The 21,154-nt window shown below is 40.5% G+C and overlaps 1 protein-coding gene across 7 annotated transcripts in view; it reads right to left on the bottom strand.

Annotated features, from left to right (window-relative positions):
• Positions 1 to 125: 125 nt before the first annotated feature.
• ppfia4 (PTPRF interacting protein alpha 4) overlaps positions 126 to 21,154 on the bottom strand; it is a 44,086-nt gene continuing 23,057 nt past the window's right edge. For 2 of the 7 annotated variants that reach the window (XM_077725799.1, XM_077725804.1), the window contains 29 exons: positions 17,457 to 17,558; positions 17,107 to 17,271; positions 16,198 to 16,272; positions 15,585 to 15,656; positions 14,677 to 14,898; positions 14,203 to 14,337; positions 13,373 to 13,507; positions 12,827 to 12,910; positions 12,112 to 12,243; positions 11,968 to 12,030; positions 11,600 to 11,697; positions 11,017 to 11,146; positions 10,464 to 10,660; positions 9,405 to 9,633; positions 9,295 to 9,330; positions 9,054 to 9,175; positions 8,797 to 8,918; positions 8,537 to 8,618; positions 8,354 to 8,435; positions 8,048 to 8,248; positions 6,776 to 6,838; positions 6,423 to 6,449; positions 4,907 to 5,082; positions 4,159 to 4,256; positions 2,839 to 3,014; positions 2,391 to 2,457; positions 2,123 to 2,311; positions 1,925 to 2,022; positions 126 to 1,357 (listed from right to left, as the gene is read on the bottom strand). In XM_077725799.1, the coding sequence (XP_077581925.1) occupies positions 1,964 to 2,022; positions 2,123 to 2,311; positions 2,391 to 2,457; positions 2,839 to 3,014; positions 4,159 to 4,256; positions 4,907 to 5,082; positions 6,423 to 6,449; positions 6,776 to 6,838; positions 8,048 to 8,248; positions 8,354 to 8,435; positions 8,537 to 8,618; positions 8,797 to 8,918; positions 9,054 to 9,175; positions 9,295 to 9,330; positions 9,405 to 9,633; positions 10,464 to 10,660; positions 11,017 to 11,146; positions 11,600 to 11,697; positions 11,968 to 12,030; positions 12,112 to 12,243; positions 12,827 to 12,910; positions 13,373 to 13,507; positions 14,203 to 14,337; positions 14,677 to 14,898; positions 15,585 to 15,656; positions 16,198 to 16,272; positions 17,107 to 17,271; positions 17,457 to 17,558 (3,339 nt within the window). In that variant the 3' untranslated portion in view covers positions 126 to 1,357; positions 1,925 to 1,963. The remainder of the gene's footprint in view (positions 1,358 to 1,924; positions 2,023 to 2,122; positions 2,312 to 2,390; positions 2,458 to 2,838; positions 3,015 to 4,158; positions 4,257 to 4,906; positions 5,083 to 6,422; positions 6,450 to 6,775; positions 6,839 to 8,047; positions 8,249 to 8,353; positions 8,436 to 8,536; positions 8,619 to 8,796; positions 8,919 to 9,053; positions 9,176 to 9,294; positions 9,331 to 9,404; positions 9,634 to 10,463; positions 10,661 to 11,016; positions 11,147 to 11,599; positions 11,698 to 11,967; positions 12,031 to 12,111; positions 12,244 to 12,826; positions 12,911 to 13,372; positions 13,508 to 14,202; positions 14,338 to 14,676; positions 14,899 to 15,584; positions 15,657 to 16,197; positions 16,273 to 17,106; positions 17,272 to 17,456; positions 17,559 to 21,154) is intronic. The other 5 variants (XM_077725800.1, XM_077725801.1, XM_077725802.1 and 2 more) reach the window with 5 other exon arrangements.

The following is a 21,154-nucleotide window of genomic DNA, read 5'->3' as shown; positions in this document are numbered from 1 at the left end:
CAGGGTGTTCCTTGCCTTTGGCCTGGAGACAGCTGGGATTGGCTCCAGCACCCCCTGTGACCCTAATGATGATAGAGGTTCAGAGAATAAAATGAGATAAGAAACTTTATGAATACAAGTCTCCATTCTTTAAAAAACAGCTTTACTCATGTCTATATAGGGTCATAGATACAGTACTTTTTTCTTTTTTTTTAAATAGCCAACTAATAAAATCTTGATATGTCAGCATTGTTTCACACCTGGAATAAAGACACAGTATACTCATAGCTGCCACATAGCACGTTACACCTTTTAGACACCTTGGAAAACCCGAAGGAAAAAAAAAGAAAACAAAATGAAAATAAAAATAAATTAATTCAAATATTTCACACACACATTCAGTACTCCACTTAGTTCATATGCTGTATTTTCACTGAATGAAGGAGCATAAAGTAATGACTCCTCATGGTTGCGTTTCCATGGCAACTAAAAAGGAAGTGATTGGAGAGTCGTCTCCAATCCGTTGGAGCAGTTTCAACGATACAGAGCAGCAGCAGAATGGAGCTACAGTGTTTACACCCAAGAGCCACAAATAAAGGGTCATGCCAATGTCCCCCTCGCATACATGCTCTTCATATAACAGCATTCTCCCCACTCGAGCTTACATAGTGTCGTACAAGAAAAGGGGCACATGGTGTTAAAAGAAGAAGAAAGTAGGGTGGGGGAGAGAGAGAGAAAGAGAGAAATCTGAAATTGGACCCATGAACCTGTGTGGAGAACTCGTAGAGACAACGTAATGAGGTCCTCCCATTACAATGCACACTTACATCATACGGCAAAAGACACACTAAGGTCTGACACAGAGACAAAGAAAGAGTGAGAGAACAGTCACTATTGAATATACTGGGCAATAAGGTTCATACAGCCATTACATTTTTTCCATATATATATTTCCAATATATATATATATATTTATATATAGACTTTATAGAAAATGTAGTCATCCATTTTATGTACAGTACAGATACGATCATGGAGTAATACCTTGCATAACCGATAGAAGGGTAATGCGTAGCGGTGAGTCGTCCGCAGCTGAGATTGGGGGAGCACATAAACCACAAAGACGAGGCTACTGGGGGGCACTGGGTTCCACCGAGTGAGAGCAGAGGCGAGTCTCCTTTACAGCAGCGAGAGAAGCTCACGGCCCGTCTCAAGAGTTTAAGGGTCAGACTCGGCCTCGGTATTGCACGTGTCCGAAGGGGAGGTGAAAGGTGCGAGGTGCCAAAACCCCACTGGCACCCTGGTAGCACTCTCTCAAATTTGGCATATCACTCTCAAAAGGCCGCAAGCACGTGTCCGTACAGGTAATGACAATGCACTGGGAGAAAGAAGACAGTATGTTACCATATGTAATTTTTTTCTGTCTTAGTTTATTAGTTAGTTTATTAGAGTTATTTAGCAAATGTGTAGTACAATTAAATAAATAGATATTATGTCCCAAATTGATACATTCTTTTTCTTCTAAAGCTACATGTTCATGTTAATTAACGTTACATCACCATGTTTAAAATCATGTTTCAATAATTGGTGCTCTTATTTTGTCTAATGTTCTCTATTTTACGATGAATTTAATGATTAATGGTATATAACTTATACTTGTTTTTTCCTTTCATTGTGCATTTTTTGGCTAGTGTGACTCATACTCAGATGCGACTTACATGCTGAAAAATATGATACTGTTAGGAGAAATTCATGTCTTTTTTTTGCATTGTGATTTAAATGCCGTGACAATATGACTATTCTCTTAATATCAACACTTTTTCCTCGCAATATGTTGTTTTTTCTAATCAAGTGCTGTTTGAGTGGTTTTAGAAGGTCCCCAAAAAACCTTGATTCACAATATACAATACAGTTAATGCCCATTTTCTAGTCCAATTGATATTACCTGCTAGCATCAGGGCTCCGGTTAGTAAGCCAAAGTGAGTTAGCACGAGTAGGTCCGGACCGTAGACGGGTCAAGCCTCGGAGATGCCGGGGGCGGAGCTTAGCACAAAGGGATTATCAAGAGAGAACACAACATGCAGTTAGTTGAAAAAACCAGCAAGCTCGTGCCAAACATGCTCCGCATGTGGTCAGTCCGCACCTTCCGGCTGGATCTGCTTCCTGGGCATGAGATTCATAGAGGGGGGCATGGACATGGAGGGCATGCGGAAACCGGCGGGCAGCGTTTCCATGGAACCCGCCATCATCCCCAAGCCAGCCCCTCCCTCCCGGGCACGGAACCTTTTTCGCCACGATGGAGAACGGCGAAAAGTCTTGTCGTCTCCGCCCTGGGGGAAAGAGAGAAGTTGACTCGCCTATTTTAAACAACATTTTCAATCAAATAAGCAGCATGACATCTTGTGTGATCTCCTCGAGTCGTCGGTCTGTCCCCAAGGCTAACAGGTTGTTGAACTCCCTGTCCAGAACCTGCCTGGCCTGAAAAAAAAACAAACAACACAACACAGAAAAAGAACAACATTAAACAACATGAAAATGAAGATGGATATAGAAATGGATCGTTAATATGGATAGTTCAGACTGTATCTAACTATTAATCCTCAGACTCCAATAGGATCATCCCTGAGACACATCTTTTAACCATAAAACTGATCACATGGTTTTTCTCAAAATGTGTTAATGTTCGATTGTTGAGTTTTTAAAATGGTACAAAACATAATGCTGACTTTTGCATGCTGATATAACCAAAGAAGGGAAAAAAGTGGGACTCCACTCATTTCCGCACTGTTTTTTCCCCTGTTCCTCAACAATGACATCAATGAAGGGGTCTATATGAAGTGTATATTTGTCTGTCAGCACCTGTGTGTTCTGCATGGGAATCTGCAGGATGAGGGCCACGCTGCTGTAGTCAAATGTCTCATCCAGGGAGACGAGCGCCCCGTGAATGCCGCTCTCCAAAAGGTTGCCGCTGTACTCCCTCAAACCGATGGACTGGACCCAGTGGATCACTTGTTCATTGGTCCACACCAACACATCTAAAAGGGAGCCAGAGCGAATCCATTTTACTTACGCACTGGAACAATGATCATCATGGAGAGTTTGTTGCAAAGCAGTGGGCGCCACCACAGAGACGCACAGAGCTTAGAGGGAGACAGCAAACAGGCCAGATAAAGAGATAATGTGCATGTCCGTGCCACGTCAAGTGCCTGGCGCACTCCCTTTGTTGCTTTGCAGGCCAGCTGTCGGTAAACTTTCCACGCTGGAACAGGCGGCTTGCGTGTGCGTGCGTGTGTAAACAGGCCAGCGTTCTGATTTGAACAACAGCTGAATCAAGTTCATGTCCACGGTTTAAGGTCAAAAGGCTGAAAGGGCAGCTTTACATCACGGGCTGGGTTTTGGCTCTTGGGGACACAATAGGCTTTTAATTCAAAAGTCTACTTTGGGATAGATCAGGGGTGGGTAAACTTTTCGGCCCGGGGGCCAAATTGACTTTAAACATTTGACAGATGGGGCGGGTCAGCACAAAATACGATATATATAAAAAACTGCATCCGTTAACAGTACATATGAAACATAAACAGAAAAAAAGGACTAAAGTATTAACATACTCGTCACTCATCATTAAAGTAAAAAGTATAAAGTAAAGTAAAAAGGAATGTATTAAGAAATATTAAAATGTAATTTAAGAAAAGAAAGAAGGGGCTGTAAAACACACAAAAAAAAAAAAAAAAGAGTGGACAGAGCTACTGCCACTGGCTTCCGCGTGACGGCGCCATCTTGGGAAAAAAAAAATTGACAAAGTCGGCGGGCCGTATTAAAACCATTAAGCATTTTTTGTCTACCCTTATTGACACATGATGGAGGTGTTTTCATTACATTTTTTATCATTTATTTAATCAGGGGCCTACTTTGTGATATTTTTCCTTCTTAATTTTTAAAGATTTAATGGTCGTCCCCAGAAAAATAATATATGTTTTGGCATCACAATCCCTTGTGTGTGAGTATATGTGGATATTGTTGGCTTTCTTTGGCCTGACTACATGACAAATGAAAGTGCAGCTGTCGCCATGGTTTGGTCTGTGTCTGCCACTAGGCGGTACACAGGCCCCAAGGAGGCTGTCAAAGTGTGAAAACGTGAACACACTGCTTTACATACTGCTTTTTAAAATGCAATTTTACCTTTCATGTCATGTTGACTGTTCTCTCTCCGGCGCTCTAATTCTTTCCTGTCGTAATTGAGTCTCTTCAAGCACATGATCCCATACTGCAAACTTGCCCTATGTGAACATACAAGCAGATGGAGGTAAGTAATAATAGTTATTATACAAGAGAGGGGAGGAAGTTACATTTGGTCAAAAACACTTGTGACCTGCTATTTTTTTTCTTATTGAAACAAACTTAAAGGGACAAATAACACTTATAACATGCACATTGCCCGTTTTTTTTTTGCGTGATGGACCTAATATCCATCATATTTGGCATGTGTTTGAGTCTCTCAGTGTATGACTTGGCAAAATGGCTGCGCTGGTGTGATGTTTTGTGTCGAAACAATATTTTTTCCATTATCAGAGGTGAGAAAAAATGATATTTTCATACTTAAATACATTCAGTAATCATCATTCACATGAATGTCATTTACTGTATTCCAGGTTGGTCTGTCCCTTTTCCGTTACTACAGTCAAATACATGATACGACCTAATCTTGGTGACTGAACTTAAGAACTAAAACTAAAATTGGGTAATAAAAGAAGATTTATGATGAAAACATTCATCAATGGCAACCTTATACGTCAAAAATCCATTTCGACCAATTCAAATGGATTGGAACTGTATTCCAGTAAATGGCAGGCAAAAGGTTAACTGGAAGGATAAATCGGATTGTCACGTCCGTCTCACTGTTCATAAGCTACATGTCCAAGCCACAAACCTGTGGAAACTGTCCACCATCTTGAGGTGGCTCCTCAGGTCCTTTTTGGTCAGGTGGTCCAGCATGCGCGCATCCACCAGGCACTCCATGAAATAGGAGCGGTACTGAGGCAGGCCCAGGCTTGGCAACCACTCGTTCCCAATCCATTCGTGATTCATGTCTCCATATGCCAAAGTCTGCAAGAAGTGGGAAGTGTTATTGATTTCTACAATTAAAGACTTCAATAAGCGAAAGTGTGATTCATAAATCACAAGCGATGTGGTTGGTAACACATACCTGTCAACTGGTACGTTCTCGCCGTAATTGGTACAACTGAAAGCCCATTTTTATATTGGTACGCTGTACACATGAAAATGGTACGCTAAACGGTGATTTTGAGAAAAAAAAATAAATTAAGGCACTTTCTAGCCATTTTTCACCATCCGCCATTGTTTCTTCCCGGAAACGCATGTCTGCCAAGTGATATATCATATATCACTTGGCAGACATGCGTTTCCGGGAAGAAACAATGGCGGAAATGACGAAATGTTTATCATGATCTTTTTTTTTTAGCCAATCAGAGGCGCCGGTACATATAATATGTACCGGCGCCTCTGATTGGCTAAAAAAAAAAGATCATGATAAACATTTCGTTTTGTAACACTTTCACCATGTGATTTCCGTTTCCTGTTCCCTTGTTTATGTTTACTTTCATTTGATCAGCTGTTTCTGGCATTTTCTACTTGTTGTTCGTGATTTTTTACAAAAAAGTAAAGTGGTAAGATTTTCCATGTATTTATACATATATGTAAGGGCGAAAACAAAATTTGGTAAGATCACAAATGGTTCGAGGTTGACAGGTATGGTAACAGCTGACTGAGGGGACCTCTAATATGTGTGTGTCTCAGTTAAATTGCAATGTGTTGTCTTTGTTTTATTATTTATAGTCATTAACCTTTTTTTACATTCAATTGAGGTTCTAATCCATTTAGCTATCACAAATTCAAGGTCCTCATAATGTATCTACCGACTCGTACTATAAGACATGCAACAAAACTATTAATAGTGTTTTGGTGGGAAAACCCATCGAACCAATGCCTATTTCTTTCTTCAACATTAAATCAATATTGAATAACAAAATGGGTGGAAAGTAGTTGATATTAAAGAAAATAGCGAAAGAAATGCACTTTATATGAATAGTGTCTAAAGGTATGCAATTCAAAATTAGGCAAAAGCCCTCGTTATCTCACTTGAAGAAAATCAGTTAATTTTGCCACAGCACCCACTACAATTAAGGATGTTAACATGAAAAAATACATTTAAAAGAGTCTGAATTTTGAACCATTAGCTTGGTTTTTCAACCTTTAAGCCTCCTGCATTTTGCAACAAGGTAAACAAACGTTGCACAGCAGGGGGCGACAGCAACTACATCATAACTCCCATAACTAGGGGGCGCCAAATAACTTTCAAATATGGGAGCTGGAGATTGACGTGAAACTGTGCAATTGGACACAATTTGTCAGAGCAACGACCTCACCTGCGCCCAGCTGCCCTCCTCATTCGCCTGAGTAGCAGCATGACAGGAACAATAAACAAGTTGAAAGAACATGCTGATAAAACAGGCACAATTTGTACAAAAGGCCCCACTTGAAACGACTTGAAATCGTACATGTACATGATTTGCCACAAACACAGACCCCATCGAGCATACCACATGAAGCACAGCTTTCACGCCACAAACATACACAAGTACCAGCACAAGCACAGAGAGGCGTCAGTGTGAGTGTTTTTTAGTGGACATATGCCTATCGTGGCAGAGACGGTGGGGGTGTGTGAGACTGTTTGGTGGGAGTCGGGGAGAGGCAGGGGGAGCACCCAGATGGTACTGACCGCTTTGCTGGATGAAGCCAGGTTCTCCATCTCTTCATGAGTCACCCACACATTTCCGGAGGACTGCTCAGAGGACGAGAACACACCGGAGCGCATACAAACACACAAACACAAGAACAAACACACATCCGTGTGTATTTTCACGCAGAACGAAGCCCACCCCGTCCACATGCACACGCATACAAACAAACAACCACACAGACAGACATTTATTGTGTTGAGTCAAGCCAAGAGCGGGAGTGAATTTCAGGCTATAGTATTTCTGTGACCGTGTGTGTTGGATGTGACACCAATTGAACATTTATTTGATATCTTTGAAATCTATGCAGTTAAAGTGCACATATTAGTGCGTACGCCCTTCTTGATAAAATAGAAAGATCTTTGTGGTAACATTTTATATAAGATCGGAGTGATTTTTGGCCTCGACTAAAATTGAACTCCAATGCTATGAGCAAACCATTAACATATTGTACAATAGGGTACAACGCAAAATGCCTGCGTAATCCCACATTTAATAAGGCTATTAGTGTAAAATGGCTTAGGCGGTTGCATGGTTGTCTGACAACACAAAGGTTGTTAGTTTATCCCTCAGCTCAGCTTTAATGAGTAACTAGTTTCATGTAATCAGAAATGTGTCATATATTTTTGCTTGTATATGACAAGCAGTTACAAGGTAAAACGAGTGGAATGCACCAAAATGTCAAAAATGTAAATGCACGCGTATCAACTGATTTTCTACAGAAAAAAAGCTAAATAAGTAACTGATTAAGGTTAATGGTTTAAAATGAGCAATTATAACATCACCTTATCGTAATAATGATTCACGATGATGACATCCCCTGTTCTAAATAATTTAAATAAAAACATCTGGGGTGGGAGGGAAATATGATACAATATTATATACTAGTGAACACAAAGAGGACACTAGTGCATACTTGTAGACCCGGAGCTAAATATCACAGTGCGTGACTCATTAATACACATTGGATCTTGTAATGTCACTCGTGTAAAACAGTAGTTGCCCAAAATTGGCACTAGTAGTCATCCGCTGGATAAAATGAACATCGAATAAATGCTCAAACAGCTGTTGTCTTGTTCATGCAATTCATGATAGCAGAAAAATAAGTGGCAAAGGTATGTGAGGCATTATCACCTAGGAGTGAAAGAGTGATGGTGTTTTCTGTGTAAAAAAACAACTTTTGTGTGGTGGGTATGCACATTTACTTATAATGAACTAAAGCGCACGCACATTTGACAGAGGTGTGTGTTTACCGTTCTGGAGGTGAGAGGTGCAGATGGGCTGGTGAGCGAGACCATCTCCTGGATGGCCAAGCGCAATTTAAGTCGATGCAGTGGATTACTGATGCCAATCTCCCTCTGGATCTCTGTATCGGACAGAGCCGACATGATGGCGCCACTCTTCACGTTAGCACGACACGCCGCCACATACCAAGCCGGCATGCCCACCCACAGCTGGAGAACGTAGACAGGTCAAAAGTGTGACGCGCGTGCTAAATCCGTGTAATAGCAAAAGAACATTAAGTGCAGGGGATATGTCAGGAAATATGAAATCCGAACCTCTAGCCAGGAGACAACTGTTGGACCGTCCCACTGGGCAAATGGTAAGCCTCTTTTCCTGGCATCTTCCAAGAGCTCATGCCTAAAGATTGATTGAATCGAAGACAAAGGGAATAAAACAGGATTAAAAATGAAAAAAATGTCTTACAATATCATGGCATTAATGATCACATGTGCTTTTACTTTTTCTTCATCCTGCGATCCCTCTCTGCTTGTGTGCCCAGCTTTCCCAGAGTCATAGTATCTCCAACAGCCATGTCAGAGTCTGGTAGAAATATATTGAGGATATCATACGGTTAGGTTACACTTTGCATGATTCAGTTGTGTTGGAAGACTGCAACCACATAATGTAAAAAGGAATAAGTTGGCTCAATGACATTGGGCATGAAGATCTATTTTATGTTCTTTCTTCTTGTAAAATAAAGGTTACATTAAAAGCCTACCTGTTAAAACTGCCAACTGTGGTCCTTCCCTGGCAAACTCCCTGGTCGGCTCCATTCGCCCCCCCTTCTCCTTTTTACCAAACAACCGTCCAATAGATGACTTTATACCTTTCTTCTGCTTCCTGGCATGAGATCAAATCACACAAAATTAATGTTACCTATGGGTGAATGACTGTCATGTAAAATAAAGAGGATGGCGTCCATTTCAAATTTTTAGCTAATTTTCAACACTTCCTGTGGTGTGAGAGTGTTTGTACCCTCGTCCATCCTCCAGACTGCCCGTGAACTGGGCAAAATTGGTTTCCAAACGTAAGCTGCGAGGCGAGGAAGGAGGCGATGTCTCACACTTGATTGTCGCCTTGTCCACCTCCACTGGAGACTGAAAAAAAGAATCAGAAATATCGGCAACAAGAGAGGAGAAACAAGCCACATTACAAGACCCAACATTGAGGTAAAAAAAAAAGAATACAAATGTACATTTTGTTTTTTTTGACTTACTGCAACTTTCCTCCGGTGCTTTCTCAAGTCACTCGGCTATCAATAAATAAAACGCAATATTAAAAAGAAGCTTCATTTCTATTAAAACTGATACCATGTGTGATCCATACCAGAGTCATAATGCCTAGTTGGTGACTAGTGTTGCGAGAATGGTGTTTAGGCGTGGAGTGGCCGCTGTTCGGCGGCGAGGAGGACGACGCCAAGGACTGGGCCGTGGCTGACGTGGGTAGCGCCCGTGGTCGAAGCGTCACGTTGAGTCCATCCATGCTACCGCTGTTCATGCGTGACTCAATCTCATCCGAGCGCAGGTCAGCTGACTCTCTTTCCACCTGGATCATCCTGTGCTCACCATGCACTAAATGTTAATTTAGCACCGAGTGATTTACCCTCTCCCTGGAAATGGAGTCTTCATCCCCGTATTGCCATTACGTAAAAGCAACATGTCGTAGTGAAATTCCATTATAACAAAGGTGGGGAAGGGTGTGAAAATAAGAGAGGAGCCAAGACTTCTGACCACAATGTGATATATTTTCATTAATACACGTAGTGAATAAAGCATTTATTTAATTTAAAAATCTATCAATGCTTACACTTAAGTGTAGGACCAATTAAGTGAGGTTTGGCCTTGCTATCCTACTTAATTATTAAGTAACAGCACTCATACACTCTGCATTCCCATTACCGCATAATGAAATATTTATGTTTATAGATATTATACTTCATTATGTGTAATTGAAAGCTAATTGTCTTTCCCTTCAACGGTTGAGCATACGCCTCCACCAACTCCAACTGAATGCTGACTCTTATTGTTCACAGCAACCAACTACATGTTTGCTCGTGTGGTGTTATCCAATGAGTCTAGCATCACCATTTTGAGAATAGCCACGAAAATCAATGCTAAATTCATAAAAATCCATTGCAATCATAGCAATTCACAGGTAACTGCCCAAAGTGGGGTAATATCTTTATCTGCGCAAAACCTCACATGCAGTTAACATGTCACCGTCCATCAAAAAAAAAATGCATCTATGTCAGTGTCTATATTAAGTGCAAACTATTTTTGCATATGCCCTATGATTCGCGGGCGACCAGTCCGGAATTCACCTCGACTCTTTCTGACTCTGTATTGCGTAAAAGCTATGGCTTTAAAATGAATGTGTTAATGTCACCTGATCTCTTCATTGATAGCGTCAAGCTGCTCCTGCAGCATCAGCGCCAGAGTCTGTGCGTCCGATTGACCGCTCGGGGAAAGCATGGCCGAGCTGACGTCGTCATCCAGGTCGGACTCGCCCTCAATGTCACTGCCGAGGAGGTGGCTGACGCTCCCTCGCAGCGAAGAGTAGTCCTGTTCAAACATGCCGCAAACCTAGATCCAACACAGGCACTGATGAGCACTGACATATTCAGTAAATAAACACAGCAACAGGATGGATAATGTGAAAACATTTGACTGGCATACTTGAGGGTAGTTCTGAATGCAAATGAACGAGGCACTTACATTAGAGCGCATGTCCATGTCAGCAGTTGAGAGACAGACAACGAGAGATTAGTAAAGAATGAAGTTAGGCATGAAGATCCCTGCGTGAAGCTTCTATCACGTTCGAGCAGAGCGCAGAAACTTCTCAGTCAAGCGGAACGTCTGGCATGCAGACTCCGTTTTGGACACACTGCATCAAGTCTGGATTAAGATGGTTTGGGTAAAATACAACATGTTTTTGGCACCTTGTTCGGATCGTCTCGTAGTGCTGAAAGTCTGCCCTTTTGTGCTCGTCTGATGACGGTTGTGCTGTAATGGCCATCTTGGCCCTCCACCACAGAGAAGCGAAGGTCACTTGCACTGCCCAAATGAGACCTTAGGTGACAGTAAAAAAAAAAAAAAAAAAAACTTAGAAATCCCTGACAGTATGATGCACAGTTCTATATGGGAAAACTAAGACAAGAAAATGAAATTTTCCATTAACACCTTGCCTCTGACTTTATTGGATCAGTGTTGTCCACCTCAACTGAGCCAGGGCACATATTTCTTTATTACAAAAATGAAATGGCAGTGAAAAACAAATAACTATGAAAACAAAACATGGATATCCAGATAAATCACAACAGTGAGGTCCATCTCTTAGTGAGTGGAAGAGCAATTAATTTAATGTTTGTCCCAATATATTAATGTAAAATTAGATAAAAATATTGAGTAAATAATTCCTGAACAATAAATGAAATTTGATAATTTATCGTTGGAAGGTACATTGATGGGTATTGACATATTTAATTGTTCAGTTTAGTATGTGCACTATATTTTTTTGCCTACCGAGGATGACTTGAACTTCCATCTCCGAATGCTCCACTGCGACGTTTCAAATGGTCAATCTCATTCCTTAGTTTCTCAATCTCGCCAATCAGACGTTCCTACATGGAAAGAGAATTCTTAAGTAAAGTAAAAGCTTCCAAATCATCAAGCACAACTATATTCAGAATAATGACAAAGCAATTTTCAATTGAAATGATTCCTTTCCTGGAATTACAGTTTTTTTTAATGAGTTTCATTAACATGTGACATCTCAGATAAATCACAAAAGAAAATAATAAGTAATGTTATGCAGTACTGAGTTCCTCCCTATGGCTAAATAACTTATGATTAGAATACATCAGTTTCAGACTGATTTTAAGTTCACTGACCCGTGTATGGTGAAACTCTTCCAGCTGTTTCTGGCAGTTCTCCAGATCTTGAATAAGAGAGTTCTGGACACAAACATAATCAAAGGATGTGAAAAAGGAAAAGTGCAAATTGCAGATGAATCTTTGGCCATAATGAAGGCTTGCCTTGTCCTCCAGTGCAGCCATGCGTTCTTTCAAATGGAGCTGCAGCCGTTCATTGGACTCGGTGAGGAGACGGTCCACCGTGTCAGATAAACGTTTGTTGTGTTCTTCATTCATCTTCTCCCGCTGACGAGCCTGATGAACACAGACAAGACCAGACCTCATTTTCTTTAATTGTTAGCGCCGCTTAATCGAGACCTTTTCTGCGTGGACTCAAGCATGACGCTTGTGCTCGGGCAAAGAAGAATGGCTGCCGGCTATTCTGTAGGTCAACTCGGCAAACAATGCATCTTGCGTAATTACTATCTCTAGTAAAAGTGATCCATACTGAAGCCAATCAACTGAGACGCAAACACACGTTCTCAAAGCGTGCATCCAACTAAATATAGACGGGGAATGACAGTGTGCGGGGAAAAAATAGCCTCGTGTGAATTTATTCACTATCTAAAGATAGCAGCAAATCACTCTTATATTTGAGCGAGAGTGAGGGACGATATGTGGATTTGCTTCAAATTCATGCATCGGTGAGCCAGGAAAATGATGTGTACGTATGTGTGTTTCTGTGCATGAGGGAGCACAGAGGCGAGGCATCCAACTAATATGAAGCATCAGTCTACATGTGCACGCACAAACACACATTAAGAGGTCAGAGAGACCCTGCAGGGCACACACACACACACAAACACGCACAAACACACGGATACACGAAGATACGAACCCTTCCTAGTTCTTGGTTCTTCTCCTCGAGTTGAGACTCCAGCTGTCTAAGGCGCTCCTCCACGTTGCCATGGCGCTCCTCAGCCTGGAAGGGGAGACAGGTATTTAAGCATCTGCAGACAAGTTAATCATAACCTTTCCCCTGGCCTGAAAGAACAATGGGTTGACATTGCAATCATCAATTTAGAGATTGCAATTTTTAAATCGGACATTGACAAGATCGGTTGTGTGAACTAATCAATTGCATCATTTGTTCGCCCATTAATAGTGACTAATTATCTTTAACATATTCTGGAAAAATACTCTTGATTTATTATGCTCACAGCTTACGAAAGGCGGACCATTTTTTAAAATGATTTTGAAGCCTCATTTTATGTACATTGTTATCTTTTAATCATTAAAATGTATCGCTTCAAATTTACAAGGCATCTTTTACTGCTCTACCGCAACACTTTCTATTTGCAACTTGCTGACTCTGATATTCCTCTCCTAATAAACATGGGTTCAAGACCATGCAATGATGTACACTTTTGTATAAATACAGTACCTTGGACAGTGCTGCCACTCGCTGTGCCAGTTCAGCCTCTACCTCGGGCAGAGTCTCGGCCTTCCTCATGGTTTGAGCCAACCTCTGCTCTGCCATCTCCAGCATTTCCTGCAGCTGGCGCACCTTCTCTTCACTCTGACTCAAAAAAAGGCGCACGTTGAGGCTATGCATGACAGGAGTTTACAGGAGACAATGTTGTTTGAAGTCCCGATAGGAACCTGAACTCAGATTCACCCTGTACTCCACATGAACCTTCTCTAGATCGTACCTACACCATTAAAGCATCCCCATTCCCTTTCACACACACATACTACCGACCCATACATTTGATGGAATAGCTCTTCCATTCATTTAACATATTACCATATTTTTTCAGACTTTACGTCACACCAGCCAAAGAGTATACCAGGAAGAGAAAAAAAAGTTGCACTGGAGTATAATTCAGATTTTTGGGAGGGTACTTTTCTAATTTGATTGAAACAAAAAAACAAACAATAACAGTAACAATAGTAAAATGGTGAATAACAGGTTAAACAGGCATCTGTAGGCAATTTTTTCAAATTACTAAAGCCTTAAACAAAAAATAAAAATAAACATCACAGGATGCCGGTGGCGGGAGAGAGAGAAAATATATAAGTTGTTCTCGAATATATGTCTTAGGCCCAGTCAAACTATGAAAAAAGTGTAATTTATAGTCCAGAAAATATGGTATTTGCCCTCATTCGGGTTGCAGATAAAATATAGCCTAACCCGACTGAGTATCTGTCTGTCACACAAACAAACACTACACTTTATCATACAGAGTGTATCTAAATTTATAGTTCTGCTACCTGTCTGTGCAGGGAGTCCTTAGTGGCCAGTTCGTTCTCCAGCTTGTCATTAAGGTCGTGGATGTGTGTGGTTTCGCGCTGTGCGGCAAGGTAACGTTTTTCCAACGTTGTTATTCTTTCCTCCATGTCTTCTCTCTGCAAGCACAGAGAAATAATGACTGCCAAGCGTAAATGTTGTTTTTTTTAACAGCTAGATGTTAATATATTGTTGAAAATCTCAGTGAGTGAAAAATGGATCTGCTCATTAAAGTAGCCATGTGCTATTCAATGTTCTAGATTAATGAGACCATAAAGGTCATGAAATCAAGGTTCACCACTCATTATTCACAACTTTAATTGGATTGATTGCTATTAGCCTTGCGTGAACCATGATAAATGAGGTTTTATTAACCTCTTATCTTATTTTGGGTTCCCTTGCACCGTATGTCGCTTCCACTGCAAAAACCTTATCGATTTTCCATTGACGCCGCTCACCTCTCTCTGCTCCCTCTGCTGTTTGATTGACATCTCCTCGCTGCGACTCAGCTCTCGCCGTGCGCTGGCGAGTTCGGCCTCCAGCTCGGCCACACGCCCATTGAGGGAGGAGGAGTGCTCGCGACTCTGGGCCAGTTCCTTACTGGTCCGATCTAGCAGTTCTTGAAGCTCAGACGCTCGGCTGCCATCATCATGGACATCTATGGAGCCATTGGGTAGTCTCTGCAACGTGGGCATGCAGGTAATAGCAAGTATATTCAGGCACCAAAAATAGATAGAGGGGTGTAAATTCTAGCATGTTAATGTCAAGAACAAAGACAGCAGACAAAGATGGGTGACCTAGATAACATTGGAAAATATATGCAAACAGGTTTTTGAGGGTTAGGCTGCCATGCTGTTTGTTGTGTGGATGCTTTGCCTTTTTTTCTCAGCTTAAAGTGTAGTAGATTAATTAAACAAACCTTTGTGGACAAATCAGACAGGCAACCCACTGGGCACACAACTTATTTGGACTTTGCTGTATGATCATGAGCACAGAGATGGGCATGCACAAAAAAAAGTCATAAAAAGGCTGTTTGAAACTAAATCCACCAGGTAACAAATCAAAGATAGCAAACTGAATTTTTCTCCCTTTTAATCACAATGCTGTTAAAAGGAGAAGCCAAGGGCTGGAGAAAAAAAAACATTATATCTAAGTAAGAACAGTTTGTGATGTTAAATAGATGAAGAGGTTTCTCTCTGGTGGTGTAATAGTGGACCAAGTTGAGTAAACAACATGTCTCTACTATTTGGGAAATTAAAGTAGGATTGAAATGGAGATGATGTGGTGGGATTGGAAGTCATGGCAATAGACAGGCTGTCATAAAATGAAGCACAGAGCAGAAAAACAATCACACAGTCAGGAAGACCTTCCATGAAGGTTTGGATCCCTCTGTCCGCTCCACTGAGTCACCATCCTTCCTTTGTCTCACTATGCTCAGCTATAAAATAAAACAAACAAAAAAGGGAAAAAGTCAATCAAAGTCAATTTAAAATTTTCTCTTAGTGCGCCCAAAAACTAAACACGTGACAGTTTCAAACATTTATGAAGTTATACCTTCTATTTTTTTTTTTTAAATCTCATTCACTCTTTTTTCATAAAGGCTTCTTACCATCTTCTGACCATGTTTCACATCTGGAGGCAGATACATTTCATTTCAGACCCGTGCCAATTATTACGTCACCTTAACTGCTATTTTGTAATTGAATCCTCTTTAAAATTGATGTCTTTATCTGCTGAGCAAAAACTTTGGCTCAGCACAGACATCAGCTTGAAGACATCACCTCTTTAGTGATTTATTGGATACCCCTACTCTTTAACAAAGATGGCAATCAACATGAATTTGTAAAATCCTGACTCGCACTTGCTTGTTTAGTAGATAATGCCTTCTTCAAGTAAAGTGTGGGCAAGATAAGAATTGGAGATTTCCACACAAGACACATTTTGCAAGTTACATGAGAAAACCGTTGCAATTGCCTCACCTCTTGTGTGGTAGTTGACAACTGTCCTTCCAAGGTGGATACCCTCTCCAGGGCCACCCGAAGCCTCTCACGTACCTAACGAACACACATGCACATTTGGTTAGCGTATTATATTTTTCATGTGGCAAATGTTGTAAACCATGTCATTGACCTATGCTTGTTCGTGCCAACGTTGTGTTGAAATCACAGGGATTCATGTTCAGTCTTTAAATATCAAGAATATACTGTTTCTTAGATCCATTTGTTTGTTTTTCTGTTTTCAAAATTATTATTTCTAGCCACTTCTACTTTGACTCCACAATGTTTCCTCAAGAAAATGATTATATATAATTTTTAAAAAGGAGCCCCTTTTACCTGGATACATTTTCTCAGGCTGTCTTGGTTATTCCTTATTAGAAAATGTAATTGAATTAATTCATCTTTACTTTGCTAACATACAGTGAACCTCACTCGTTAGTTTAAAATGTCTGGGTTCTAGTAAATATTCTTGTGAGGTAGTTAGGAAGTAACAAGTAAAAAAAAAGATAAGCTTAATAAAAAAGTCATGAAAGCCCTGTAACAACCATCAGATATGGATTTCATAGTTAAAAAAACACTATATACTTAATCACTTTGGCATTGGGGTAATTTATGATGAATGACATGCCCAAATAAATGCTACTTTATTGGGTGAGGAGGAATAATAGTTAAATCTGTGTTCAATAACTGGGAAGCAATAGGTAATACCATGGCGATTTTTCTTAATGAGCGTGTGGAAGTTGATTTAGGCAGTGCTTTGAAATACTAATTAGTGAATATTTAATACACTTTTTGTGAAGCAATACCTCCGTGAGTTTCTCCAAAGCTATGAGGCTTTCTGTTTATCTAATCTCTGTTCCCCCAGACTGCCTAATGTTGGTCGATGTTCACCTTTTCATCCAGGGCCTTGTGATGTTCAAACAACGACTTGAGGGCTTTGAGGACCTCAACTTCACTGGAGACTCCAGATGGTGGGGGGGCCTGTCTTTTAACAACCGTCATCCTAAGACTGCGTTCGTGACGAGACACCAAACACTCCAGGTGCTCCAGAAGCAGCTGCACATGCACATACAGATAACATTTATTTGTGATTACGTAGAGATGCAAACACCTACATATATGTACATACACTGAAGTTAATTTAAATTAAAAAGGTTATTACCATCAGTCTGACACTCACTGACACACACAAGCGCACCTCACACCCACACACACACACACACACACACGTGGCCACGTACTCTGGTGTTGTTCCTTTCAGCTTTCAGCTCCGATATTTCCTCCTCTTTCTCCAGCAGCTGCTCTCGACATATGTTGAGTTCCTTGGTAAGGGTGGCGAACTCCTACACAATGAACACACACACACACAAACACATGCATCTGTGGTTAATGTTGTATTGCTCATCAACATGGTGGGCTTTCATCCTTGAAAACCTGACTGCATCAGGGTACAAGCAAATATATCGGCTATAAATTTTGGCTATCCAAAATGTAACCACACAGCAACTGTGACATTATCCGGAGATGGTGAGTTTCCCCATCAATATCACATGACATCTCATGTCATCAACATTTTTTTAACTTATAGTATTAGATGGGATTACTTTTGGTCATCTAAGAAAACCCTAAATAATAGTGATTATAATTTTTAATTAATAATATATATGGATACACTTATTCTTTCATTTTCTGAAACCCTTATCCTCACAATGGTTGCTGGAGCCTATCCCAGCTATCTATGGGCACCAGCCAGGGGAAACCCTGAATCAGTGGCTAGCCAATTGCAGTGTACGAGGAGACAAACAACCATTCCTGCTCACACTCATACCTAGAGGCAATTTAAAGTGTTGAACTAGACTACCGTGCATGTTTTTGGAATGTGGGAATAAACAGGGGTACCCATATAAAACCCACATAAGCCCGGAGAGAACGCGCAAACTCCACACGGCCTTGGATCGAACCTTAGACCTCAGAACTGTGAGGTCGAGGCGCTTACCACTTCAAATAAACACAATGTGTATAAAAAAATAAATGTGTGAATAAAAACTCAAATATACATTGTTTATAGTCTCAAGTAAGCCATAAAAGTTGAGATTTTTTATCGCATGCCGTTGATAGTGAAAAATGTCCATTTGATTTAAATGGAGAAAGCTGACTGTGAGAGCGCATGTTTCAGTGCTATTGACGCCGCGAGACGTCTAATCCAATTTGAGTGGGAGCGCCAAATAAACACTCATTTGCCCCTCCCACTCAAAATGGATGAGATGACTTAAATGAGTTTTGCTGTAAGGGTTTTAAAAATTATAATAATAAATAATTCATCATTCATGCGTGAAGGGCTTAGTCCAACCCATCCAGATTGAGCTTGTTTACTCAAGTGTGTCTTGCTTACACATGAAAAAACTACGCTGTTTTTACCCTCTGGTTGTTTGGCTGTCTTGTTTCTTCCCCCTGTTCTTTTGTGGCCTTAGTCCAATGTAATACCCACAGGCTTATGCTTTCCTCCTTGTCTCAGGACACACGCATGCACACACAGACTCACATGCCAATTTGTACAAATTCTATAAGCTTGTACCCAATCAATTCCTGGAATTTGCCAAGACCTTAAATTAACTTTCACCTTCCTTTAACCTTACATGCATCCTCACCCTAGATTGTAATGATTTATTTATAGGACCTGCCATCCTTCTGGGGTCATTATGTCATTGAGTCTAGCAAATGCTGTATACTGCAGTATAGATTTAGATCTCCTATTTCAGCAATCGCAGTACATGCGTTATGAAAATACTCTATTTTGTCCATTGATAGCTTACAGGATTTATTTACTCATCAGCAGAGACTACCGGATTTTTAGTTAGTTTACAAGATATGTTTCTTTGTATTAATGTGACAGAACATTAGTAGAGTTTGACAATGTTTGTTAATTGATCGATACTCACATTAACAGTTTGTTTTTGTGTTTTCCTTTGCTAATATATTAATAATAAGAAAATGCTGTGTAGTTTAAGGTGGAAATCATTGTCCCACATTTTATATTAGGTATCAAATATATGAAATATTAAAATTTACATATATATATATTTTTTTTTCTCCACAAATTAGGTAATTTTCAAATGGCATTTAGAAGTAGATATACTGTACATAATTGCTGCTTTTGCTTGTTTGGCACTTTCAGGGAGTTATTGAAATTCTAAAAATGCTAGGGTTGACTGGACCTAAACTGTCTCCTAACCTAGGGAAAATAAGCGTTCGGTTTTACAGTTTTTGTCAAGTAACCATGTCCTAAAATGTTCTTGATTGCAGTGCAATGGGGGCAAGCACTGGACGTGAACGTAAAATAGGAACATGAGCGAATAAGGCAGGGTGGAAACGGTCATGGACAGCAGATGATCTGACAAAAAGTGACAAATACTACATAAGATAGACAATTGATGAGACAACAAAAATACCAGGGTGACACAAGAGGCAGGAAACAGGAGGGACACAAGGGGTGGGGAAAGGACATGTGACCTCAGTGGGCAATCACAAGGACAGGTCACAAAAGGCAAAAAACACCCAAATCCCAACAAAACATGACCTAATACCTAACATGGTTGATTGGGGGGACTGACAGAGGGAGGAGGAAACAGGTCAGCTTGTTTGAATGGCTTACTGACTGTCTTATTCCACAGTGGTCCACAAAGCGACAACAACTCAGATCATATCTACCAACAGATGTTTGCGTTCACTGTCTCTTTCACTCATTGCACAGGCAAGGCTCAATGGACCACTGACTCCCCAGTTCATCCCTTCATCCTGCTGCCTTTTGGGAGTACTCCACTCCTCCACATGAGCTCTCCCAATAGACAAATAAGGGCAGAAAAATATGAACAATTTATCTTGTCCAGTGCCTTACATAACTGAATATGGAACACGCACCCTATGTACCATCAAATGATGCAAAATCTTGATTTAATTTCAAAAGAGGTATGTTTTGCCCTCTGGCACAAAGACGTCCAAACATACAATACACTGTTGTATGCACAATACACTCATAAACACTTCAAACTAGAGAATTCTTCTACTTCACAACAAGCGTAGCCGGCTGAAAAGGCGACGTTGACATCTGTCAGAGGGTATATCACACCGAGCAGAGAGAAGGTTCTGGGACTTTGCCTCCAACCAAATTGTGAGATAGCAAGCAGGGAGCCAACACTGCTGAGCCCAGACATTGTAAAAGGATTGCTCCCTTTCGCTTCCTTAAGCAGTTTGGGATTAAAGGATGAAAAAAAAAAAATGAGTGTGTCAGTGAGTGTGTGTGCGTATGGGTGTGTGTGCACAAAGGGAGGGTGAGAGAAATTGGAGTGCCGTTGGATAAAATAAAAAAATCAAAAAAAAAGAAGAAACGTGCAATCCAAAAATGTATTTTTTTTTCGTGAAAGTGCTTAACCTTTTTGGGCTTTGTATTTGGTAGGGAGTGGATTTCTTTGCAAGTCAAAAATGCATTTTTCATGAAAGTGCTTAACCTTTTCTGGGTGTGGATTTGGTATTTGTGTGTTCTCATTTGCTGAGAGGTTGCCAAAGCGGAGCATTTACCGACTGTACATCACATGAATTCATCTCATTCAATTATGCAGTATAACCAAAGTAGAAGATGTAAAGTACTTGGTACTGAACTGAGTTTCTCCCCTCATATCACAGTTTAAGTGCAATTGGTAAACTCAAATTTGAATTTGTTAAAGCTGTCTTTACGATGATGAACTGTGGAAAAAAAGTGACTTTATTTTGTGCCTATAATCAATCTGAGTTTCAAGAAACCGCCAATCAGAAACAGAAATGATTTTTGCTCCACCCAATCCAACGCAGACAGTTTAACCAATGAGTTTTCGACTTAAATTGCCATAAATTGATTACGCCAAATTGGGGAAAATGTGCTATCCTGTTTGGTTGGAATTAATTT

Source organism: Stigmatopora nigra, chromosome 10 (assembly GCF_051989575.1).
Source record: "Stigmatopora nigra isolate UIUO_SnigA chromosome 10, RoL_Snig_1.1, whole genome shotgun sequence".
Classification (NCBI taxonomy): Eukaryota; Metazoa; Chordata; class Actinopteri; order Syngnathiformes; family Syngnathidae; genus Stigmatopora; species Stigmatopora nigra.
Note: the sequence above shows the minus strand (reverse complement) of the source record. Positions and strands in the feature narration are given on the sequence as shown.